Source organism: Magallana gigas, chromosome 1 (assembly GCF_963853765.1).
Source record: "Magallana gigas chromosome 1, xbMagGiga1.1, whole genome shotgun sequence".
NCBI classification, from domain to species: Eukaryota; Metazoa; Mollusca; class Bivalvia; order Ostreida; family Ostreidae; genus Magallana; species Magallana gigas.
The window spans coordinates 67,405,019-67,432,867 of NC_088853.1; the positions used below are offsets into that span (position 1 = coordinate 67,405,019).

Sequence of the window (27,849 nt, forward strand, 5' to 3'; positions counted from 1 at the left end):
GGAAATATGTAGGTATATACATGTACATGTATATATATGATTCATTTCGAAAAAATAAATTGTGTTCTTTATTTGTTATAGTGCATGTTTCTTGTGTTTTAATTGTGTACAATTTCTATTTACTAACCATTTTTGAGTGTTAAGCTTCGAATTATAAGCAAGATACAGAGATTTGCTCACAATTCTATGTTTGTACACAGATCTTAAAAACTAAAGATTAAAAAAGTAAAAAAATTGTCAATATTTATTAAGAAAATTTTCAAAGTCTCTTCTTCCAGAAAGTTATTGTATTGTAAACTTAACCTTTTTTAGCTCACCTGAGCCAGTCTTCTTCTCAAAAACTATTAGGCCAGGAAAGCTCAAATTTGAGTGGAAGCATCCTCAGAAAGTGTAGATTCAAGTTTGTTCAAATCATGGTCACCGGGGGTAGGGTGGGGCCACAAAAGGGGGATCATGTTTTACATAAGAATATATATAGAGAAAATCTTTAAAAATCTTCTCAAAAACTATTAGGCCAGAAAAGCTCAAATTGAAATGGAAGCATCCTCAGGGAGTGTAGATTCAAGTTTGTTCAAATCATGATCCCCAGGGGTAGGGTGGGGCCACAATTCGGAGATCAAGTTCTACATAGAAATATATAGAGAAAATCTTTAAAAATCTTCTTCTCAAAAACTAATAGGCCAGGAAAGCTCAAATTAAAATGGAAGCATCCTCAGGTAGTGTAGATTCAAGTTTGTCAAATCATAGTTCCCATGGGTAGGGTTGGGCCACAATTGGGGGATCAAGTTGTACATAGGAATATATTGAGAAAATCTTTAAAAATCTTCTCAAAAACTATTAGGCCAGAAAAGCTCAAATTTGAGTGGAAGCATCCTCAAATAGTATAGATTCAAGGTTGTTCAAATCATGGTCCCCGGGGGTAGGGTGGGGCCACAATTGGGGGATCAACTTTTATAAAGGAATATATAGAGGAAATCTTTTAAAAATCTTCTTCTCAAAAATATTTGGCCAAGAAATCTCAAATTGGCATGTAACCATCCTTAGGAAGTGTAGATTCAAGTTTGTTCAAATCATGGTCCCTGGGGGTAGGGCGGGTCACAATGGGGGATGAATTTTTATAGATAAAGAAAATCTTTAAAAGTCTTCTCCTCAAAACTATTAGGCCTGGAAAGGCCATATTTGAGTGGAAGCATCCCCAGATCATATAGATTCAAGTTTGTTTAAATAATAGTCCAGGGGTAGGGTGAGGCCACAATGGGGGATGAATTTTTACTTAGGAATATATAGAGAAAATCTTTAAAAATCTTCTTTTTAAAGAATTTTTGGCCAGAAAGGGTTTAAACATGTGTAGAGGCATCCTTGGGTAGTGTAAATTCAAGTTTGCAAAATCACAGTCATTAGTGGTAGGGCGGGACCGTGATGGCGGTTTGAATTTTTTCATAGGAATATAAAGAGAAAATCTTTAAAACTATTCTGGGAAAGTGTTCAGTTCAAAACTCAGTACTTAGTGTGAAAGCAAAGGTTATGCAGATTTAAGTCTGATGAAACCATGATTCCCTAGAGAAAAATGGGGCCATGAAATGGGGGGGGGGGGGGTATATAGGAATAGAGAAAAATCTTCTTACAGGTACAACAACAAAAGGGGCTTGGTATTTACCAAAAAATAAGAGGTTGATAAAAATTGGCAGATTTTCAATTTTTTTTAGCAAGATCTACTGTACTCAGTTGTCAATATATTTTGATACTGTAATGCTAATTTGATCAGAATTAAGGCAATTGTTGCTCAGGTGAGCGATGTGGCCCCTGGGCCTCTTGTTTACTTTATCGTTGTTTTTCATGTGTTCAATTATTTTCCCATAAATACGGGGTTTGATTATAAGTAAATGTCTTTTTATTTAAACAAATCGCATGTATGAACAATCATATATTTATAATACAATGACACACATTGAAATTGATTGGAGATATATTTTCGAAAATGAGCTTTTTGGTATTGGCAACCCCTTCCCTTTCCTTAAAAACAACCACCACTAATTTGGACACCTTGAAGAAAAATAACCTCATCTCTCTCTCTCTCTCTCTCTCTCTCTCTCTCTCTCTCTCTCTCTCTCTCTCTCTCTCTCTTTCTCTCCTATCACATTTACAAACAATCCTTATCAGCATCAGACGATTCTCTCGTCACGTTTCTCCAATATTTTCTTAGAAAAAAAAAATCAACAACGCAAAGATCGTAAACCGAATTAGTGGTAACTATGGCGACAGATTTGTTGTCAAGTGGTCAATAGATTTTGACTGTGTCTTTCTCACTGACATATTGATGAAATCAAGTCCAGTTCCTTTCAGATCTTCTTTATTGATCTTTAAATATGGCAAAATGGTCAACACTCCTTCGCCCTTTATTTGTGCGTTGGCGTACAATTCAAACAATCGGACCTCGGAGAAGACAGCATTTTTGACAGCTAAAGGTTAACATTCTCTGATATCATTTTCAATCATGTGCTTTTGTCAGGATTAACTAGTTTCGCGTTTGATTTATTAAACAAATTTAACAAAAGTTGTGAAAAAGGTCCTTTCTTGGTATATGACACTTTATAAGTATTATAGTTCTAACGATGATAAAGGTTATTAAAGATTACATAAATCAGCTAACGGGTTTTTCAAAAGTGAAAATAAAACTTCGTTGAGAGAGAGAGAGAGAGAGAGAGAGAGAGAGAGAGAGAGAGAGAGAGAGAGAGAGTGTTATTTCCTGTCCATTTAGCATTGAGCACAATGAATCTGTATATATTTTCCATGCATAAGCACGACAACAGATTCATAGAAAAATGTTTTGCAAAATTACCACATAATCCCACGGTATCTCGCTCACCAAGCAGCGATTTGTCAGAACGAGACAATGTTATTTCCTCCAGTGACTCATTTAACAGTGGCGTCAGAAGCAAACTGAAGGGGGGGGGGGGTTAGACTTATCAACAAATTATTGACAAACTATAAGCCGCCCCCCCCCCCTCTCCAGGGGTTCCCTGTGTTAAAAAGGCAGCTTCTTAATGATTTGAGACATCTGCAACAAAGCTTGATAGAACAATTTTAACAAGAGTTTGGACTTTCGGTGGTTGTGTCAAACAGCAATGTGACGTAGGCCTGTCTATTTCATTGTAGGCCACTCAGCCAAATCTCTTTGAAATTTACAGGATTCGTCTGGCTTTTGAGCGAAGACTACGCAATCTGTGTATAATTCGCTTGAAACCAGCGTCATTTTAACTTGTTTTGACGCAAGAAATAGATTGTTACATCCTACTGAAAGTCCGAGGTCTTGTTAAAATGGTTCTATATCAGAAACTGTTTAATTAGGCTTAAACTTCCTTTGAAAAACACGGATATGTCTACAGTTTTATGCCTCCTTTAGGTGGAAATGAAAGTAGGAAATTGAAAGTAGGTGTGCCTAGAGTGTCTCCGTCTATGTTTAATACACAGATACATTAATCAGTCTATTTGGGATTGATTAATTTGTCTGCAAAATCTGATACACAGCTATGAGCTTACTCTGGTAACGGATAAAACGGGGGCGCCCGGACAAAAACCGATTCACGGTGATAGGCATTCCAGTTTAACGCATCGAAAAACCATGATTTTTGATAGGTTTTTTTCGATATATATACCAGTTCTTAATTAAGAAAAACCTGTTTTATCATCATTGCTCCATCAATTGAGACATTCATAATTTATCACTGGAATAAAATTATTGAAGAATTTTTTTTTCGATAAAACGGTGTGTACTAGCTTATATATCTATATACAATCTAAGCTGATACATTTTCTCGCAAATATTGATTTATTTCTCATACAAACCTACTAAACTGCTTGTACATTTATACACACGTGCTAACCACGTGATGAAAGCAGTTCACAACTTAGTGAACTGTTTGATATTGTTAATCACATTACATCAATTCAGCGGAATTTTCCAATTTGTTTTGTTTGAATTGTTTACACATTGAAAAACATACCAACACTACTGTCACCGATATACGTCTTTTCACAGTTGTTTTTCAATAATCCAGTTTTTATGTTTCATTTACTACAGTTTATCACGAAAGACAAATGCTTATGATGGTCACGTGTTAAGCTAAGCCTCTGACCTTAGAAAACAGATCTAAATTCAATTTTGAATTATTGAAGAGTAAATGAAAAGCTCATTTCCTGTGGATTGGTCTTTCCTTTTGGTCGTTTCACTTGAAACGAATATATCTATTTAATCATATTAATCGAATATTTTGACCTCAATTTAATCAGAATCATGAATTTGAGTGTTTGTTCTTTTGGTTTTGTTTTTTAATCCTTGTACAAATGATATATAAATAAGTAAAGAAATGTTAATTCAGTCTTTGACATTTTCCGGAAAAAGTATAGTTTTCTTATTTCACATTATAAAATTCTTGTCGTTTCTATCTGGGATCTATAAAACAGATTTATGTGGAGAATTAGATAGAACAATTTTCCCCCTTAAGACCTTGCAATGATACGGTTTTTATATCAGCATCTCAAGCCTCGCCCACACTATGCGACAACGTCGCAATCTTCCCGGCGCCAAAAACAGCGATGTATCTTGTCATCTGAGCTCTTATTCACTGCAGGACACGACAAACTAATTAAAGCGTGGGCATGAAACAGACAAAAAATAATCCATCTGGATTAGGAGCTATTCTGTTATTGCTTTTTTTTCAAACCTCACGGAACGTAATCATATTATTAAATGTGCTTGATAAGATGAGATTGGAAGAAAGTGATATCTAAGTTAGTATACTAGATGTTTCCAATATGTTTCTTCTCTCTCTCTCTCTCTCTCTCTCTCTCTCTCTCTCTCTCTCTCTCTCTCTCTCTCTCTCTCTCTCTCTCTCTGAGCTATACAGGTGGGTGTTGAGATTGATTTTCTAACGCTTTCTTCCTACTTTACGATGTGCCATTTTTCTCTAATAATCCAGTAATTATTCGCTTAACGAGAGCTGTCCTCTTGTGTATATATCTGTATCGACCATCTTTCTTACGTCACCATGACCCTGCTCAATACGTCACCCAAAGAAAACAAAAAGACCAATGATAATGGACATCAGCAATTTACAAGTCCGAACAACATATACCATACCCATAAAAAAACAAGCATTCTGAGAGTATTGCATAAGCAATACACGTCCCCTACCGGTTTGTAGGAATTTATTTGATACACACCGAGCCCGATAACGAACCCGAACATTAAAAAATTTGAATATGATAGTTCGTTTCATTAAAAGATTGTTTTGTGGTAACATGTAACTTACTCCATAGCCGAGTGGATAAGAACTCGATCTTGTCATCCGTATATCCCGAGTTCGAATCCGCAGAGGATTTTTGTTGTTATTTACTGAATTAATTTTTTTTAGATAATCACTTTTTATCCCCAAACTGCAAATTGTTCGCTTATTTGACATGTGTATAGTTTATTTATCATTGTATCTTTCAAAATCAAAAAAAAAAAATTACTGTAAATATGAGTGATTCTTCTAGATGTGTTATTCCATCTAAATAGGAAGACAGTGAGTTAGCCAGAGAGAAATCAGAACGCACATAGTTAAAGAAATGAATTCCTATGTTTCTTTTTCTGAAATACAAAGAAGTATAAGAAATAATAACAAGTAATTTAATTTACCTTCTTCACATTTCCATATTGGTTTCATATTACTGTCGTCGATGTGAAATAAAAAAACAATTTTTTTTAAGTACGGAAACCTAAAATTTTCCCTTTTAGGCTTTCCTTTTTTCTTCCTATTTGGTATGTAAGTTGAAGAGAGAGTGTTACACAGACCCCCCCCCCCCCCCCCCCGGCATATGGTGCGTGTAAATGACAGAGGCTTCAACATTTCTGAATATTGACTATCATAAACATGCATTTGTCTCTCTCCTGAAACTCGTTTCTTTGGTAAATCAATTCCGTAATACTGTTTTTTTTTCTTTGCAGATAAAGAAATAAAGGAGCTACAATCGGTAGGTCTGCTTCATTTGCATTCCATTTCTAACATCCCTGTTTTGTTTTTTGTTTTTGTATTTTGGTTTTTTTTTTGTATTTTCCCCGGTTATTGATGTTTCCGGACATAGACTTCGTCTTTTGTAAACGACGTTGGCGTATCTTAAATAAGCTTACCAAATTTGCATGTAAATGTCCAAGTGCTATTTCAGTCCTATATGCTTTAGATAAAGACCCATATGGCATATAAGAACATCTCTAAAGCACTGATATGAAACACATCAGTAGCTATAAAAATTTCCCGCTGCGTTAAGACGGCTTGATGGTCGTATCCTTTTTAGACTGTATTGATCTCCTTTAGAAGAAGAGCTCTGTAAAACAATAGGGAAAAACTCAAAATTAGAAGATACAATTTATGAAATTTCGTATTATGAGGGCTTGATAATCGTGACCGGATTTTATTTTTGATTTTATTATTATTTCTTTTAGACTTCACTAATATCCTATGGATGAATAGCTCAAATAAACATATAGAAAAATGCTCATTTTTTTTATTAATTAATTTTTTTTTTTTCAGATAAAAAATACAGAAAATGAAATTGAGGAACTAGCAGATTTAGCAGGTAGGTTTAAGGATTTTTGCATGATTTAGACGACAAAACTTAAACCATCTTTTCTCCTCATCCTTACTTCTCATTAGTACAAACAAAATATTGTAAAGAACAGAAATGAGAATAAACGACTAAAAATTCGAATTAGAAAGATGATATTCTAATTGCGTATAGGAAGTTCCAAAAAAGACGGCAATCCTTTTGTTGGTCAATCAAAGAAGACAGTTTGTTGTTTCTACAAATGTCAAATATTAAGGAACACGGCGCAATTTCAATGTTTCAGCAATAAAGAATATGTAAATACTTCTGAAATATTGTGAAGCCAAACGAGTCAACCGAAATTTGAGAAATACGAGTAATCTCGGCAACAATAATTAAATGAAATATCCATGAAGAAATGGGTAATAAAAAGCGAATCCAAGCCTCATTTGTGTAATTTTTTACGAGTGTTCGAAAAGTATTTCTATGCGTACACAATCTGTACTCTTTACCATCGCATTTCTAACAGTATATGCGACTTAAACCTCAACTATATCATATTTTAATTTTACGAAATAAAGAAAAAAAATCAAACCCCAATAAAACTAACGTCAGAATAATTGCCATTTTTTCGGTTCCTTTCAGCTGAGTCTGGATCCCCAAACCTAGGACTAGAGAAACAACAGTCGTTTTCCTACCACAACAGTAATGGGAAGGTCGACAGCAAAGCTAGGACTGAGAGTAAAGGTAATTAACAAAGGGAAGGTCGACAGCAAAGCTAGGACTGAGAGTAAAGGTAATTAACAAAGGGAAGCCAAGCTGCAGGTCTGTAGCTCTCGGAGAAAATTCGGGTTGACCTGTGTGTTAATAAGTCCAAAATTAGGGCGATTTTGTAAGTAGTAAATTGTTTGTTTTTTTTCATTGGTGGATCTCAAGATCTAGCGCAACACAAGTTTTTCATTCGAGAGTTACATACCTAAGTTTGAGCTTAAGTAAAAACATACTAGCATATTGAAAAAAAAGCAGCTGAAACATTCAATTATGCCTCGCAGTGCGACGGCACATTGAGAGAGAGAGAGAGAGAGAGAGAGAGAGAGAGAGAGAGAGAGAGAGAGAGAGAGAGAGAGAGAGAGAGAGAGATCAGTGAAAAATAATTCTCTTAACCAAATAATATTCTAACAAGGAAAACACAGAAATAGAAAACCGTGCCCTCAATATGATAGTAATTCTGTCTTTATTTTAGTGGAAATAAATAAATAATAATTAAAAAGGGTATATTTTGCGTACTTACGCCATAATTTCAGTAGATAAAACTGTTGGTTGCGTCATTTTCTGTCGAAATATCAGGACATTTATTTACGGTATTTTGAGCTAAAATGTTATTCTAAGCAGGTGGTTTTTTAAAAGTTCGTTGAACACCGATAAGACACATTTGTCTAGAATATACCTAATTTAAGAAGATTGTTATTTGTTGTGTGATATAACTGTTAGTTTGTACTTTACCATACGATAAACAACTTTTAATTGGTGTATCATATTTATCCCGCATGTAACACGTGTTTTTATTTTTACTTCAAAACTCACCAGCATTTGTTAAGCATAAGTAGGTTAATTTTCATTCCTTCCAAACAACATTTGGATATTAAAAACATAATTTATCACAAGTTTGTTGTTTATGACAACTTCTTAGCACATTTTGATCACCAGTATGAACAACATATTATGCCATACATATTCCCGGAAATATTTGTTGCGTACCTATCCTCACCGAAAAGTTAAATTCGTATTTGCACTAAGTCGATAGAAAAAAACCGTTATGCCCGCAAAGATTGTCGTAAAAAAAATTTTTTTTGTAAGTTTTTCTTTCTTTTTAATATTGCTCAAGTCTTTAACAGTGCCTCTATTTTCAATTTTAATGCAGTTTTCCCAAAAAGTTTGCTAATCGCTTCCCATTACTTTGGAACCATTTGATTTTCCTAGGTTTTACCCGCTCTGTTAAACGGTTGGGTAATAAACTAGAAATATACTGAAGAAAGTCGTTTTCAGTTATCTAGCTTTACTTGACATATATTAGGTTTATATATTTGTTGGGTAAAATCACTAACTTGTTTAAAAATTGCATTTGAAATAGGTCAAGGTATTGTTAAACAACTTTTATTCGCGTGCGAGAAATTTACGTGAGGTTCGGGAGAGCGTCATTGTTGCGAATATTTCTCGCTGCGGATCAGTGTTCGCCGTACAGTTGTAATAAAAAAGCAGGTTGGGATAAAGCTTGGTCGCGAAATTGATTTTCTGCGAACCAAACCACAAGAGGAATATCGCGAAATAAAGTTGTTGCGAATAATAATTACTTAAGTAAGCGGAATAGGAAAATTAGCCTAAGATAAAACAATTTCTCATGAATAAATGTTCTCCGTACGTCATAATATAAAACTTTTATGTTTCAGTAAAGCAGCGTTAATCAAAAGTATTGACATATTTCATCCTTTTTAAAATATATCATGAATGATATTAATAAAGCTAATTTGAGAATGGGTGTGTATCTGCTCATCAAATTATTTAAAGTCGTAAAGGCCTATTTTCGTCGATTACGGGTTTTTTCGCTGATGTGTCAGTTTTCAGTTCAGTAATAAAATGAACTCTTCCAATGTTTGTTTTCGTCAAGGTAATAAATTCGATGGGGAGGGCTACCCACGAATACCACAAAAATTGAACCACCACGATTTCTATTGATTCCCCAATATTCGATGTAGAGAAAAAGATCTATAGAAAACATATGACTGTTTCAAAGATTTTTTTTTTCAAATTTAATAATTCTGTTTTTTATTTTTTAGTTTTTAACTCCCAGACAGGAAACATTATATCCGATCTACAACAAGAGACGCTAGGTCAGGATAGCAGCAAAACGAAAACGAAACTAGACATCCCCGCAGCAAATATTCACAAGAGTGTGATTAGCCAGAACAACGGAGAAGACACTATGCCAAAAGCGGTAAATGAATATTTTTTAATGACAGATCAGTTACGTTTTCGAATAGTTATTTGCATGAAAGAGTGGTGAAATGAATCTATTTTTTTTTTCTTGTTTTCATTTATTTATTCATTTTTTTTAAAAATTTCACTCAAACGTGTTTTGCTCATGAAATGACGACATCGAAGAAGCGCGTAAAGAGGAATAAAGCTCTTCACTGCTCTAACACATTTGAGACTTGCTAAATACCTGCTACGTGTATCTTTGCGCTTTCTGCCTAATAATACCCTTGCTTCTTTACTGTTCTTATTAACTGAGTGCGTTGACAAAGGTATCAATTCTTCTTTACATGATCACTGGGGCTCGTAAATGTGGTTCAAAATGTCTTTACGTTCATAAGTTGTTTCCTCCTTCATTTTACCAATTAAACAACGTATTATGCAAGACTTGCCTACACATGATTTGAGGTGACATGCAAATGCGACAACCAAGTTTCATTGATTCTGAATTTTGAAAGATAATTACAATAGAAGAAATGTAACATGAAGGTTGCAGAAGACTGATATCGCATGAGATTATCCGCACAATTATTTTATATCCAGACCAGATAGTCAATTATAGTTACGCCGCTAACACCTGCAATGGTCCCTCAATCATAAATAATTAACTAGAAATCCTTCCTCGGCTAATTAGCAAGATGGAAACTATTTGTTTTCCGCCCCCAAAGACTAATGTTTGCTTTGACCCGATCAAAATCACGGGATATGAACTATATATTACCACCTTATTGGGATGCGCTGCTCTAGCGCTGTTACGAGGCTTTTCCCCTGGTGTGGGTGGGTGGGACTGTGGGTGGTTATATGTCAAAAGTGATCGTTATTTGACTCAAATTGCCTCTCTCTATCGTGGGCGCTAAATGAAATATTTCAATCCGTATATTCTTTCACGGTCCTTAGTGTGTTATTTCAAGCATTTTACGGCAGTGATATAACATACTGTCTAAGTTTACGTCTTTTTTTATTGATATTAATGTCTTGTTATCTGTTACATACATGTAAAAAGATGAGCTAAACGCCTTGTTTGTGCCTTCATCATAAAAATGCAGTTTTTCAATCGCTCGAAAGGTTACTGCGATAAAAGGAGGCGCCGTAAAATACTTCCCACATACAAGCTGCAAAATGGAGTTTTATTTTACATAAAGGGCCTTTTTTCATAGATGTATAAGATACGGGATTCGTTATCAACCCCCGAGACAGATACAGTAAGGCTGTCGTCCCAGGGTCACGTAGTGTATACAACTTGTCTTCTTTTTTTTTATGTCGAATATGAGTAGTGTTTAACATGTATGTTAAATGTAAACATGTGGACCTAATTTCCTGGTATTGATGATATTTGATACAGATGATATGTTTTAATAGAATATTTTACGAAAAGAAATAGTGTATTGTATCTACCTGCTCATGCTTGGCTTAAATGAATAAAAACGCTCCATGATCGCGATAGAGTGCGAACCAACTGTTTATTTATCTTCTGACCTTGACCTCACTTTTTACAATATGGCGACAAGCAACCAAAAGAGTTCCCTATTTAGAAGCCTGGGTCATTCACAACATCGGACGTAGTTGTTGTTAGAACGTCAGCATTTATTGTACGCAACAAGGAAATAAGAACCAATGTGGACTCAAAATGGCGCATACTGAAATCAGGAAGAGAAACGCAGATTGTGATTGGTCAAGAGACTTAGTTGTTTTTACAAATCATGTCTTTTGGTTTTTATGTAGTGCTTTGCGGCCGGCTTTATGAGTACATATATAATGAGGCGATAATAGTGTATTGTAGCTATATTCTCGCATATTAGTGTAAGGAGCGCACTTCATTTTTTTTTTATGTCCAGGTTTTTTAACATGTGATATTTTCTATCGCAAGACAGCAATTATGTCAATTTTAATACAACAATGAAAAACTGCTATGATAAGGTTGCATTAATGCTTTTTGTAAGCAACTAATATTTTTTTTATATATTCATTGATTAAGATAATATCGGATTAGAAAGTGTGATATTAGACGGTTTTCTAAAATTGCAGTCAACAGTGTTAAATCTTAATGTTCCTTATTGGAAAAAGATAAAACATTTGTAACTCTGTTCCTCTCCCTTGATCGGTCAAATCTAGGGCTTACCAGAAGTTAATATACCATTTACAACTTCTGCGCAGCTATTTCGAAATTTAAGACCCTTTCAACGAAATAAGACACTCTCCCCAGTTTCCATTATCTCATTTTCTACACATAATTACGTTTTATTTTATCGTCGAGCGGAAGCTTTAACTTTATATTTTACGGATCTTGAGCCCGAGGCAAATGACCGGCGCTGTTGTGTTAGCTGATGATACCGCGTTAATTCCTGTCATACTGGTAAATTTCCACATAATTATCAATTGAAGTAATACTAGAGATCAGTTTTAATGAGTTCTGTCGCGTTATAATACATTGTTTGTTATTTTACGGGACCAAAAGCTAGATAATATTTGCCCAAGGTGCAAAAGATAGTGTCATTGACCAAACATCATTTTAAAAAAAAGCTTCTTTTTTCTGTGTTATATGGACAAGTAAATGATGAAGTGTTGTAAACTGATAACCTTTTTTAAATCTCGAACCTAACAAAACCGAACCTGTTTATAACATATCGTTATAAGCTGAAAACAATCTCATTTTCCCGACAAATATGTTGTCCATTATTTATGAATTAATCCAAGAGAGAGTACCATCAACCTCCACCCCCCCCCCCGACCCCGAAAAAAAAACAACTAAAAAATGAAGACTAAAAGTATAAAAAGCCTTAGCTTTTTATTGTTCATATTATTTCTATCATCTGTAAACTGTTTTCTTAAGTCAAGCAAACAATAACATGTGTAAATAGAGATAAATGTGTTTAGAATATTCGTGCCAACCATGTTGTAATGTATCTCAGCCAAACATTATACAATATGATGTTATACAACGAAATATGTTACATATAAGATAAATCATATATAAAAGAATTCATTTTATAGTTTTCTGGGGGTTTTTTTCATTGTTTGTTTTTCGAATTTTTTATAAACTTTTTTCTTTTAGCACATGAAAAACTGGCTTGTGATAATTTTATTGTAATTAAGAATATGCATGTAAAAATAAGAAATGAAAAGTTACTTTTTTTCACTTCAGGACTATGACTATACGGAGGCTTTTAAGTTCACCCCCGCGGCGGTCGCCGAGTACTTGTTCCGGTCAGGGGAGTTCCAGGAACTCGAGGAGGCCCTGGCTGACCTGGTCAACTCTTCTATTGTAAGTCAGAAAATTGTGTTCTAGATGTACATGTAACACGTTTTTTGATTGTTCCCAGCAAACTCTCTATTTCTTGTTAAAGATAGATTTAACCCAAAATTTGATTGGTCGCAGCAAAGTCTCTAATCTTACTAAATCTTATTAATATATTTGACGCGTTCAAGGCCATTCTTACCTACTCATATATTAATGGGAAATGACTTCATCTTCTATAAAGTTTCGTAATCCAGTCGTTTTCAGATACGTTTTTCTAAACTCTACCGGAAAGATCAGATGCGTTGCGATTGACGACACGTTGTAGTTTTATCGGGTCTTTTCGTTAAAGCTCGGAAAACGCATTGAATGTGTCAATGTGTTTTCGGATATCAGAATAGTTTTGTCAAACCCACATCATATTTCACAATTCAAAAAATGCTATAAAGATCTTACACAGTTGGGATCATAGAAATTTAACAACAGTCAAACATCTTTTAACGGTTAATGATTTTGTTTTTAATCTGTATAGTTTGTTAGTTATATATGGTAATATTAAGTGAAAAAAATAGAAAAACAGATGTTATCTAATACGTACATGTATCTCATGTCGACCTTAGAGATGATGCAAATATAAATTGTCCTTTAGACATAGACAATCGAAAATTAAATGAGAGAGAGAGAGAGAGAGAGAGAGAGAGAGAGAGAGAGAGAGAGTATGTTTGTAATTGATTTAATTATTTTAAAAACGTAAAAAAAGTATATAAAGGGGAGGCAGCAGGTATGTAGCTAATTAGACCAGAACTGGCGGAAGTTTTTATACGCCATAAATTGGTATTTTTAAATACATAAGACAACTCGTAGCTTTGAGGACATCTATCCGAATCTTTTATTTTTTTAAGACTGGGAGCATCAGACATGCAGTTAATATAGAGGGTAAATAACTCTCACTTTTCAAGAAAAGAACTTAATTTAAAAATAAGCAGTTTATATTGCAACCTTAAAACCCTTCGATCGGAAAATTTCGTATTTCTAATTTTTTAATCAGATAAAAGGAAATGGATTGTTTGAAGATATTGCAAATATCCTTTTAATGATTAAATGATAAATGGAGTCTGCTCTCATAAATAGAAAAATCCAAAGATACAAAAATAATTCCTCAATATCCGCCACCATGCTGTGATATGAATTGCAAAACAGCAGTTCCTGGAACTTTGGTATATGGGTAGAAAGAAAAGGGAAATAAATGAAAAGCGCAAGTCTTTTGATCAGAAAGAGCCCTACTGTTTCTTTCCGAGATATATACGAGAGATAGATTGGATATCAATACACGGGATGTGGTACCCAGTTGTATTTAATTATTGGATAATCTCAGGGCACGAGAGAGAGAGAGAGAGAGAGAGAGAGAGAGAGAGAGAGAGATGGGTAAAGGGAGATAGAGAGATAGAAACAGGCATATAGAAAGAAAGAGATAGGAAAGAGGGGACGTCAAGCAGAAAGAAAGAGAGACAGAACGGCAGGAAGTAGAGAGACAATAGTAAAGTTTTTGATATACCAATCCAGATTCGCTAATGGTGCCAAAAAAAAGACCTTTGAAATATTACCCCAAAAGGCCACTAATAAGACAACATTTTCCTGTTAATCGATACAGCATATAGATGATACAAAGAATTGATTAGTATTTCGATCCAAAAGAAATATAACGTGGGTAGTGTCACACTTTACGCGGCTTGTCAAATGTCAGCTGATATAAAAGACAAAAAAAACACTTCTCAAATATTTGAAGACGATTTTGTCTGTAGATCAGACATCACCCTTTAGTAGATTCTTTCTTATTTCTCGCATTACATCTCATCTTAATATCAGTTTGCTGGCGATTCAATCAGAACCTAATCATAGACGTCACTTTACAAGTGAGGATGAAAACAATATCCAGTTATGTATAAATGTCATTGCGACCTGTATTTAGACTAATCAAAAATTTAATCTAACATGTGCGCATGTCTCCATATAGATGCTGTTGATGTTACTTACCTATTGGTAAATGAATGGCACTCCATGAAAAAAAAATAACTTGTATTAATTCAATCCGTTACATTTAATTTCGGTTTCAGATTTCACATCTTGTCTTTTTTTTAAATAATTAATCAATGTTTTATGGTTTTATCATCCTATTTCAACTTCTACTTAAATTCTTCTTTTGCGATTGCTGAAAATTATGATAAAAAAAACCTAAGGAAGTATTTCTTGGTGTTTAATACGTGATATAAAATTTCCATCATTGAAGAAAAAACCATTTTTTTCTACAATAATCGCAACCTTCTAATACATGTACTTATGAACTAAGAAAGAAAGGAGTTGATTGTTTTCATTCTATATATCTTCCTTTAAATTATTCATATAAAGTGGGCGAGAGTGCGTAAAGTATCGCGTCATTGATCATTGCATTGACATTACATACCGGGGAAAAGACTTCGCGTTTCATGATACAGAAGAAATAAAACTCGGTTGGTGTAAATAATCGTGTATTATGCGATTTTGTACATTTATGTTCAACAACACTACCACGTGAGAAAATGAGCAGATAAATTTTGTTGCTTTTTTTTCGAAAGTCACAAATTGAATTAAATAAGGCGTACATTCAATGGAATCAATGATTTTGCTGTATTCTGTGGAATAAAAAAAGCGCCTGCAGAAGATCCTTTTCCCGTAAAAAAAAAATCACACACCACACACACACAAAATGCACAAAAAATTAAACAATTAAAACAAAATATTAAGAAAAACAAATAGACTAATAAAAGTGAAAAAAGTCAGGAGAGTAGGCCATCACGCCATATTGTCACTTGTCTTCTGATGACGTCGTTACACCAAACGACATTCACCTTTAAAGGTTAAGTAATCGTTCTACGCGCTCCAATGTTAGCTGGCAGCATTTCATTTAGAGCCATTTTAACAGAAGCTTGGACTTTGGGTAGTTGGTGTCAAACAGCAATGTGACGTAGGCCTGTCTATTTCATTGTTGGCCACGCAGCCATTGCTCTTTGAAATCAACAAGATTTGTCTGGCTTTTGAGATAAGACTACGTAATCGGTGTATATTTCACTTGAATCCAGCGTCATTTTTAACTTGTTTTAAAATAGATAGTTCCGTCCTACTGAAAGTCCAAGGCCTTGTTAAAATGGTTCTATCATCTTGATTGTATGGATTATAAGAAGCTGTGGCATAAAGGTCATGCTATAATATGACGTCAATCTCGCTCCGCTGGCCTTTATCAATAGCATATAGTACATAGGGAGTTATAATAGCAACGTCGATATTAAGATGGCTGAAAAAGGGAAAAATCACTTAATCTAGTACATGTATTAGATCTTTAAATCTTACCTCTTGAAAGTCATTGAGAGTTATTGGATTTTTTTAATGCAGAGAATATCAACAATCTGCAATCTGGTTTTTTTTCTTTGGGGGGGGGGTGTTTTTTTGTTTTGTTTATAATTTTTTATTTTGTATAAATAAGGATCTTAGAACGTTTTTAAAATCTCCAGAGAAATAAAATGTTTATAAAATAAAAAACCATACATGAAGCGAATACTTATGATCGTACCGTAACTACACGATTTCTTAGCCAATCAGAAGAAGTGTGTCATGCCGTGTACACATGTAACTTCCCACTCAAAATCAGCTGTCATCGCTGAGACAATTCCATGTACGGCGATCTACAGGACTTGTTTATCGGTCAGTTCTAATTCAAACACAGTCATACTTGACGTTAACGGGGTGTGAGTTTAATAAGGTGAGAGAGAGAGAGAGAGAGAGAGAGAGAGAGAGAGAGAGAGAGAGAGAGAGAGAGAGAGAGAGAGAGAGAGAACAAACAAATCTCTATCAGGCAAAAAGACTTGATATCTACAGTAGTGACCATTTTTCCTATGAATGTTTAGAGTTTTATCGAAAAGATTCCCAATGTTTCATTACGAGATATGCACGAGGGAAAAAATGAGAGAGAGAGCGAGAGAGAGAGAAAGAGAGAGAGAGAGAGAGAGAGGAGAGAGAGAGAGAATACTTTCGTACATCCCTACGTAGAAAATGAACTTTCATTGAAGGTCAATGATCTAAAGACGTTTCCGAATATATACATTTGTTTCTGATCACACTAGCTTACGTCAGTGCGATTTATTGATCTATAATTAGACATCAATAAAAAGCGACACATGATAACCCAGGTCCTCGAATTACTCAAATAAGAGGGCTAGAGAAACGTGGCATTTTTTTTTTTCAATTTTGGGAAATCTAAAAGGTACTATTACGCCCACGAATACTGTTTTCTTTGAAAGTCAATATAATATGCAAAGAAAAATACCAAATTGAACTTTGATATGTTGAAAAACAACCACGAAGTTTTTGACTGCAGTTGCATTCCTGATGACTGCTGTCAAATATCATTTTTTGCGTTTTGTTATTTGAAGCGAAGTTCAAAGAGGGTATGTATCCTTGTATTTGTTTATTTCATGTTCAGTCAGCGAGTGCTCAGTAGTGAACCCACGAAAAATTGTTTGTAAACTAACTCGCCATTACTGGAGAGCATATTTTGTTTCAACTTACGCCCATATTTACTTTCGGTCGTAATTATCCAGTTCTAGATAGTATTAGGTACTAAATAGGGCTTTGGCTTGAACTCAATCAAACAGAAAATTTATTTTAAGAAGTGGCTATTTACGGAATGTAACTAGTGTATAAAGCCGTATGTAGTTAAGCTTCCGTTTGTCGATGAATGACATTAATGAGGAAGTAAATGTACCGTGTGCCTAAAAAGGGAGAATTTTACGCCCTAAAATCAATGAGGCATTTCAAGTCTTACTCAATCAATTAATTAACGGACGCATTTTATCGATACAATTCTCAATTAAAAGCGTTGTTAATATTTTTATCTGCTCAAAAGAATAACGTCCTCTCCGATAAAACTTCATCAGGAATGTCCTAATTAGTCTAATAAGTACGTGAATAAGAGTGATATGTAAATATATGAACCTGTGTTGCAAAAAGTTTACTCGGTTAGTTTAGCGAAAATGTGAAAATATTCTGCGTGGGTGTTCGTTATTACCGAAATAGCAAATCGACCCCGGTCCGGATATATCTACCATCGATTCCTCTTCACAATGGACCGGTTACGACCAAAGAACAAATGCTCTGGCTACATTAATGTGTCGATTCAAAGGCGGCCATTCTTGATGTTCGTCTGATAAATCACTGTCATCCGCGCGCTTTGTGTTTGTCAATTATCTCCTCTCCAAATAAAGCTTTCCGAACAGATAAATCACTCGAAAGACCCTGATTAGTATCTTTTGAGCGCTTGGAAATATTCTGTGCAAATATTAATCTAAAGTCAACCGGATATAGTTGTAATATCATAATTATCTGGTCTCAACACAGTATGATGTATAAATCATTATCGATCACTCATCTCAGATATTAAGGGAATTTTCATTACAGAAACGGCAATGGTAAAGCTACTTGCAAAAGAAGAAATTTATAATAGATGAGAGAAAGTGAAATTAGCAATTATAGATGACTTCTTTTTTAGCAGATCAGACTTGATAATTGAATTAGTTCTGCTATCTATGAGTAAAAGGCTCGTCGCCAACCTCGTACAATATTTGTAAATTGAGAGAAATGGTGTATCCGCATTGCCTTTGTGATCGTATGTTACAGACTAGATTTTTATCAACGAAACCCATCCTCAAGTCTCGAAATGCAATTTGATAAGCTGTCCGACAAGTCTGCACTTTAATTTGAGAAAAGAAGGGTAATATTTAATCCTTTTTGTAGCAAAATTGTCTCTACATTTTATTAAAACTATACATGTACCATAGGAAGAACCAACTATATTATCAAGTAGGTAGCAACGGATGTTTGGGGGGGGGGGGGCGCTTCTATTTTTTTTAAATTGAGTTAATAATCTTAGATCCTTATCCGCGCCACAACGACGCAAAGGGCCCGTACTTATCCGTGTTAAGTTTCCATGTCCTAAGCGTATGAGAGTCATTAACTTCCTATGGATGGGACACCAGTCCATAGCAGGTTAACTCCCTGCATAAGACGGTGCCGAGTTTAGTTCTGTGGACTGAGAAAGTGAAGAAAAAGTACCTTTACCTAAAGTACAACATAATGACCGCAGCATGGTTTGAACCAACGACCTTCAACTTACTGGCTTTATGACCACTGAGCCATATTATTACGTCTATGAATTGAAAAAAAAAAAAAAAAAAACTTCTTTTTATGTTTAAACGTAGATAAGTGAGCGCGTATGCAGCTCAGTTTGTCTCTTTATATTTTATATTTTTGTCATCACGTTTTGTCTGGTCCTTCTGTTTTGTAAAACTTTGATGCGTGCCTGTATGAAGCGTGTTGCGGTAAACATTGTCAGTATTGTTTAGTCTGAAGTCAAATCAGGTCAAACAATTATGCATCAATGATTAAGGAAGACAGTTGTCTTAAAGATTTAAAAAATAGAAACGCAAAAAGTTTATTGCAAGTTAGACAGAATTGCGAGCAAATGTGGCTAAAATAATTGGACAACCCGGAAGAACAATACAGGAAGATAAGGAAAAAGTCACCCAAAATAACATGTTGTTAAATCGTCAATGGTTTTATTAAAACCATATAACGACACTTTTAGTGAAGACCTTTTTTTAAAGAAATCTTGATTTATCTTGAGTCATTAAATCTTACGGTCAAAAATGCTGAAACATTCCTTTGATTGGCGATTTTTTTTTTCATCATACCAGCACCAACGACATTTCTTTTTTTTACTTTTAAGATGCATGCAGGAATCTCTGGCGACAGAAAATTAATCGTTTTCTCAAAGTGCTGGTCGATAAACATTAATGGAGATCTCCTGCCGCAATCTGAAACCGTATCTGTCGTAATTAGGGTTATTATGACGTCATACGGCATCTATTTTTGGCAATTGCGGCTAGTAGATCGTGACGCTCGGTTTCCGGTGTGTTGTGGTTAACCATTATAGAATTGTTCGGGAACTTGACTTTTTCTGTTTACTGTCATAAAAGGTCGCATGGATTGTTCCCGTTCATTCAATAACAGAAACAGATTTTAGGAGAACGATTAGAGATTAGAGTAAATGGCCCGGATGTTCAGAATTTAAAAATCCGGTGCAGTATAAACTTCATTTGTAAGATGAGGGTTTGATTGAAATAAAAACAACAAAAAGAAACCAAAATGAATTGATAGATAGCTATAAAGATAGATAGATAGATAGATAGATAGATAGATAGATAGATAGATAGATAGATAGATAAAATAAAAACACCCAAAAGAAACCAAAATGAATTGATAGATAGCTATAAAGATAGATAGATAGATAGATTGACAGATAGATAGATAGATAGATAGATAGATAGATAGATAGATAGATAGATGGATAGATAGAGAGATAGATAAATAGATAGATAGATAGATAGATAGATAGATAGATAGATAGATAGATAGATAGATAGATAGATAGATAGATAGATAGATAGATAGATAGATAGGTAGATAGATAGATAGATAGGTAGACTAATTCAAACTAGTATCAAGAAGTGTGTATGATTAAATTTTGATGTTTTAATTCTTATATGATTTAAAAAGGTCGAGTTGAATATTGGATAACTTCTTTTTAACTAATACAGTAAAACTCGTTTAGTACGAACACGAATATACATGTAGCAAATTCTCGGGTATAACAAATTTATTTGTTCTTAACAAAACTTTGCAAAATTTTACTGTTATAATGAGTTCGGATGTAACGAATTTACGTATATAGTAAACTGATATTGAGTCCCGTAGCGGTGAAAAATAGCGAAATTTAACACTTTTTTAACAAATTTCTTTACAGTTAAAGTTTAAAAAGTTTGCACTACCATTTTACATAATAGTTTGATTGATTTTTTATCCATATACATGTATTTTCTTTCAATTCATAATCCGAATATTTAAGGTTTTAAAGTAATGTAATTTTTTGTTTTAAGCCTCAATTAACAAAAAATATAGTCTGGTGAAAGTAAACATGTACATGTATATAGTAAATTCGCTATAGTTATTATTATGAATTCGTTATACGGATATAACGAAATACGGATATAACGAAGTAAATACATTGGTCCCTAGGACTTCGCTTTAACCGAGTTTTACTGTATAGGGCAATCGGATAATATCATCTATTTTGATACGTGAAAGTAGGTCAGATCAGTAAATTAAAGACAATTTTAAAAAGTATAGCGGTCAACCATTAAAACTTTTAATTTTATACCTGTCATCGAAATCAAGATTAGAACCATTTCAACAAGAGCGTGGACTTTGGGTAGCTGTGTCAAATAGCCATGTGACGTAGGCCTGTCTATTTCATTGCTGGCCACAAAGTCATGTCTCTTTGATATCAACACGATCTGATTCACTTTTGAGCCAAGACTATGCAATCTGTGTATCTTTCACTAGAAACTTACGTCATTATTAACTTGTTTTGACAAAAAAAGATAGTTACATCCTTTTGAAAGTCCAAAGTCTTGTTAAAATGGTTCTAAAAGGAATATAAATATGGATCACTGGCACAAATAATATGACGTTCCTCGGTTCGTTTTTGTCTTCTTCTTTCCTTGGCGAAATGCCAAAATCTGCCAGCAAAGTAAATTACCTGAAAAATTAAAGGAGACATCGCGATAATAGGCCAAAATGTCCTCGGTAGACCTGTTAATGAGTCTTTATCATACGGATGATGCTGATATTGGGTTACTAACGGACACCGTATATGCGAGAATCCGTTCAATACTGACATTTATTTTGTCTGATGGAATTCATTATCTATAAAAATCTTCTGGTGTGCTAAAGGATGTCATTCTTAAAATGAGCAGTCAAAAATGTCTTGATTACTTTTTTAAATTTTGTTTTTAAAACATAAATCAGGAATCTTTGTTAAATAGCAATGTATCCGACGTGATAATATTTCATATTTAGGCGATTTTTCGCGCACTGATGCAATGAATCAAATTTTAAAGTATAGCTAGCCAATGAAACTGAACAGAAAAGATAATGAAATAAAAAAACCATGCTGGTATAACATGACAGTCATCTTGTTAAATTGCAGTATATTAACAATCTGATAATCTCTTTGGATAAGATAATCGATAAAATTAATTTAAAAGTTTTTTTAAAGAACAAGGCATCGAATGACATGTTTGCTATACAAACAAAGGAAACAAGAACCGCAGCGGTAGTGTAAATTGTGGGGAAGAAATATACCAGAATTATATGAAACAAACAACAAGGCCGACCCCCCTCCCCCCCCCCCCCCCAAAAAAAAAAAAATTAAATAAAAATGAATAAATAAATAAATAAAAACAAAAAAAAAACAAAGAAGAAAGAACAAGAAAAAAACAAAAACAAAATAAAACAAACAAGAAAAAATTAGAACAAAAACAAAAACAAAACAAAATTAACAAAAAAAAACAAAAAACAAAAACTTAAAATAAAAACTAAACCAGAAAAAAATTTACTATAATGTTTATACTACTGCCGGCTTTTTTAAGTTTAAAAAAAAACATCACATTGTTGCATGTGTAATAAATAGAGCTCTATGCAAACATAAAACAGTTTGGGAAGACGTTCGCCTTTCTGCCCTTTATCTTAAATGTGTCAACACGGGAGTAAGGAACTCTAGAGTACATAGAACTGTCATGGCAAAGTTCACAACAAACTAATACCGTGATTAGATTGTTAGACTGCATGTCCATGGCTTCGCCTCGCGATTTTTTTTCCTTCGTCAATCTGTTAATTATCTATTAGGAGTTAGGGTTTGAAACCCAATAAGTCGGCATTATAGCTAGGCCATTGTCGATGTGTGTTCAGAAGGCAGATCCTTCATTTTTATTATTTAAAATAAATGTAAATAATCCCATAACATTTAAACATAGCTCTTTTTAAGAGGTTAAAGTAGCTTAAAAAAGTCCAATCATCGAGTACTTTAAAACCCCAATGTGACCGATTGTTGTTTATGTACTTGACTCTCTGTCCTAATATAACCTGTAGGAACTGAATACAATAGAACAAATACAACAGAATAACAACAACAAAATCAATTGGCGGTTGCTGTCACAATGTTTAGAACAGAACCACGTATAATGAACACCATTGTCGATCATAATTATTTTCTCAAATTTCGTGGACATATTTGAGTCAATTATTTAATGAAATATCATTTTATAATAATGAAACACAACACCTGATGGTACACTGGGTTTGTAATCATTTCAGACACAGATTAGCGCGTGTTTGGGTGTAGGTTTTGTTATTTCTTTGCATTGTTCTTAACCTTCATAGATATATAAATAATTGACTATTAAATATATTTTATTGGCTATAATGCCGATAGCAAGTTTGTTGCCCCCTAGACAGAAACTATTTCAAGAAATGCAACCAAGGGAAAACTGTTGTCGAGGGGAACAATAATCTTCCAATTGTGCGAATAGACAGTAAATAGGTATTTTATTCTACGAAGAAATCTTTACATGTCGGGGATGCATTTCTTTTAATAGTAAACAAATCAGAAAAATCGGAATTTGAATTTAACGCAGCGACTCGGAATACTCCAGAGGCGTTCCGAGTTTTAAAACCAGAAATATCGAATGCCGCCGGTGAAAAGTTTCGACGACTATTCACCTGGGCTCGGAAACCATTTCACGATTAGAGAAAATAGCATGTTTATTCGTCGCTATTGTTCATGAATATTTACAGAGGCATTAAAATATATATTTATTAGAAAAAGGATCCAAAGGATTTTATCACGTACCATTAAAATTAATACTCTTGTTAATTAACACTGTGATACTGTTTATATCAATCGTAAAAAAATCCTTTTCATTCTTAAACAATAAAATTCTTATTTTTATGCAAGAAATCTAACCATAAAATTATGAGATGATTATGACGTCATTAAGATGACCTGAAACGGAAATCAAAATGTATTTGCTCTTCATCAGCTTTAAACAAAACATGTATGCAAATGTTCATAAATAAGATTATAAATATTCATGAGCCCAATGAACTATTTTTGTAGATGACGCAACAGCAGGCTGATACATACAGGGAGGACGTCAGAAAAGAGTACAACATCCTCGTACAGCAGGCTGCTGCCTCAAACATGGTGAATACACTATCTACGTCATTATGACCTCATGATTGTTTTGTCAATTTCAGAGTTGTAAAGGTGTTCTACCCAAAGTCTGAGGTTTATCACGTATGCTTTTTAAAATAAGTATTTTAGTAATTCTCAAACCTTTATATGATGTTTACATTATATCTATTAAAACTAATTTTAATCGAAGAATTTGGTCACTTTTTGTTGTTTGAAATGGTTAATTTTGCTTTTATATCCGCAAATGTGTGCTATTACAAGTTTATGTTAATGAGCCAGATAATCACTGAAACAATGTTTTAACAAAGTCCCGTTTTTATTCGTTGTGAAATTGCTATCCACTTTAAATAAATGGGTAATTTTCAATACATATTATCTGATTGACAGAACCTCCAAAAGCAGGAACCTAACAACCGGTTCCTCAGTGATTACACCACCCTTAACGACATCTACCGGATGTTTGGGTATAGTGACGTCATTCCTCATCTTGGCATTGACGAGCTTCAGAATAAAGAAATAATGAGAATGGCCCTATCACGTGCTACTTCCTTAATCGAGGTCATTAGAACGCTTATGGATGAGTGGTTAGCCAAGGCAACTATAACAGGTACCGGATGTCTACTGATATTGATTAGATGGATGCTATGTTTAAATTGCCTTATCTTATGTAGTGTAAGATTGTCATTGACGTTCTTAGCAAGTGACTTCAGATCCAACAAAACAGGTTAATTCTGTATTATCTATTTCATTTAAAGTTGTGGTCTTAGGTGTCTGTTATCATATTCAGTGACGAACATCCTAAATACTATAAAACAAGTTTGGCACACGTAAAACTGTAATACATATAAGAAATCAACCATACGATTTACAAACATCCCTTTATTATGGTATTTGGTATGTTTTTTTTGTTTAAATCATTCACACGAGGAAAGTTTTCACAGAAACAACAGCATTATTTTCTTCTTTTTGGGGGGGGGGGGGGGGTAAAAAAACACCACTATTTTTTTTCTTTTTGACATGTGAAATACATTAAATTTCCGTCCATGGGTATATCCCAGATAAACATCACACACGTCATGTTTTTTTTTTAAGGTGACCCCGAGGCTGCAGCACTGTTGAGTGACATCCTTCGTCACGTGTCGAAAGATTCCAACCCAGATGACCTTTCTCAGATGAGGGAAATCCTGTGTACGTACATGAACATTGATGTTTCAGAACGACGTTTTTGAAAATTTGACATTCGCGCGCAAGGATGTCAAAAGCTAAATCTAAAATATAATCATTTTATTCCTTCGTTTTTTAAAGTTTTCCTAATAACTCTAGTTACAAAAAATCGGGTTCTCAAATATACAAACAATTGCTGACAATTATAAAAGGTTTTTTTCCTTCAAATTTAGACGACATTTTCGCCAATGAAGTACTGAACAGTCTTGAAAAGCGCCCTCTAGGCGACTACGAAGATGTGCAGGTGGATGATTCAATGTTCGGTATTCCACCAGAACAATCCGAAAATGAAGGTATAAAGCATACACAGGAACCGGAAGAGAAGCAGGAAAATGCAGACCAAATCGGAAAAACAGAAGAGAAAATCCCAAAAGCAGTCAAAGGTCAGTATGCATTGATATAAGAAGAGTTATCTAGTAAAAAGAATTCTAGCAAGAATATAAGAACGTATATACTTCAAATAATCAGGATGATTTTATATCAAGCAGCTCGTTTGTGAAGAACCGACAAATAAACAAAATGATAATTGAATTGAAAAGCCAAACAAATGAATAACTTTAACTGTAAAACACAACATTTTGGGAATGTTGAGGCACTAAAAAGTTAAGTCATAGTGACGTCAGCAAAATGGGCTCTACACTTTTTAACTCTTTTTTAGTCTGTTAAATAAAATAAATCAATTAATAATTGTAATTGTAATTTTGCATTTGTAGAGACCAAAACAAAAACAGAAAAAGAAGTCAAAGAAAACAAGTTGAAGATGTGAGAAATAGGCGGGGATTTTGAAGAGAGGAATCAACAGTCCAAGTGGGAGGAAAAACAAAACAAGTAGAAAACAATCCTTGGTCGAGTTACTGATGAACAGGTGTTTTATATCTGTGTATACGTGTAAATATGATCAATTTGTTACATTGTGATTTCAACTCTCACACTGATGTAATTGTGAAGACATACAGCCAATTCGGATACATTGTGACGATTTCATGAGCAAAAAATCGATGATTTCTTAGAATAACACACTGTTTTTGAACCATTAACAGTTAAGAGTAATTTCAGAATATGTTCACACTTCTCTATTGTCTAAATTTAAAGGACACTCAATCACATATCAAATAGTTTCTCTTTACTCTCTAGCAGATCCTTTTGAAAGAAAATTTACGAACAGTTATAAAAAAAATTTCAAAAGGAAACATAACTTAACAAATATTTTCTTATGCAGATGATTATTATTAAAATGTTTTTAAAAGTATACAGGGTATCATATTCAAACATTACTTTCATCAAAGGTTGTAATTACACTCATTTTAATTAGCAGGGTATAAGTTTCAAATGGCAATGTGATTATACACTATTCTGTGAATTAAGGATATTAATGTCCATGTCTTTAGTTTCATCTGCCCTAAATGTCAACGTTTGAATGGAAAAACAGGATTATTTTAAAAGTAGGAAAAGTCATATGGATTAACAATGTCTGTATATCATGCAGTGCAAAATGCTAATAGGGAATAGTCTACTCTTAAACAACTGTTTAGCGTGGAATTAAAACAGCCAGACCCACAGTGGAAGGATAAAAAAAATTGGTCAAACTATTATGACAACATTATTTTCATATTGATTTCTTTGTCATTTCCAAAACAAATATACTTATATGAAATGGTAATGCTTTTCAGAAGGGAAAGTTTGATATATCCGAGAAGAGATGTCATTTTTACTATGAAAATTTGCTTCATTCCAAATTCAAACCACCATACTACCAATCTGCATCAAACAAATTATGTCATATTGGTTTTTTTAAAATTAAGAGTATTGTTATTGACTGATGTAAGAAATGTACAGTGTTACTTTCAGCTTTTAATATATGTATCATATCATGTTTGTTTGTGTTTTCAAATTTTACTTGTTACTATTCTTAATCTTTGTTATTTTTCTGGGTCTCACCAAACGGCAATCTCATAAATTAAGGAAACATATTTGCTAAATTATACAATTTGACTTTTTAAAACTATTTTTTGCGTATCAATAGAGATCAAATGCTTTCCGACTTGTACCAAACATTTAATTACTTGAAAGCTTAAAACATTGACGAATTTGGAGGTTTTAAAATATTAATGATTAGTGAGATATTCTTTACTGGTGTATTTATTAAGACTGATTCAGATAAAACAAAACATTGCATTCCTTGAAAACTTCAAAGATTTTTTTTCTGTATTTTTATACCAAATTTCATTATTTGTTATTACACAAATTAAATAAATCTTGTGCCTTTGTTGTTTATGGGATATTTATTCATTAGATTGCTTTAAGAGAATACTACGTTAGACCATTCTTTTGGACTAGATCTTTACCTAAAGAGCTGATTGTCTTTTCAAAATGGGTTAAATTTGGTAACAAATCAACCCAATTTGAAAAAAAAAATAAGTGCGTAAGATTTGGAACAAAGGAATGCACTAATGAATATCATTTACTATCTTTTGGAGCGAAGAGGTGACAGCCATAAATACATGTTATATAAAAGGACATTGATAACAGGAGACAGGTTCCAACCCCTTATCTATCCTTCCCCAACATATATTAAGCAAACATATAAACTTTG

At 33.7% G+C, this 27,849-nt stretch overlaps 1 protein-coding gene across 2 annotated transcripts in view; it reads left to right on the forward strand.

The window, feature by feature from the left end:
- LOC105319777 (uncharacterized) overlaps positions 1-27,528 on the forward strand; it is a 31,330-nt gene extending 3,802 nt beyond the window's left edge. The window contains exons 2-11 of one of the 2 annotated variants that reach the window (XM_066067194.1): positions 5,990-6,015; positions 6,573-6,618; positions 7,231-7,332; positions 9,420-9,577; positions 12,758-12,877; positions 23,955-24,041; positions 24,420-24,639; positions 25,125-25,220; positions 25,430-25,639; positions 25,970-27,528. In XM_066067194.1, the coding sequence (XP_065923266.1) occupies positions 5,990-6,015; positions 6,573-6,618; positions 7,231-7,332; positions 9,420-9,577; positions 12,758-12,877; positions 23,955-24,041; positions 24,420-24,639; positions 25,125-25,220; positions 25,430-25,639; positions 25,970-26,022 (1,118 nt within the window). In that variant the 3' untranslated portion in view covers positions 26,023-27,528. Of the gene's footprint in view, positions 1-5,984; positions 6,016-6,572; positions 6,619-7,230; positions 7,382-9,419; positions 9,578-12,757; positions 12,878-23,954; positions 24,042-24,419; positions 24,640-25,124; positions 25,221-25,429; positions 25,640-25,969 lie in introns of those variants that run through there. The other variant, XM_034462970.2, reaches the window with a different exon arrangement.
- Positions 27,529-27,849: the final 321 nt, after the last annotated feature.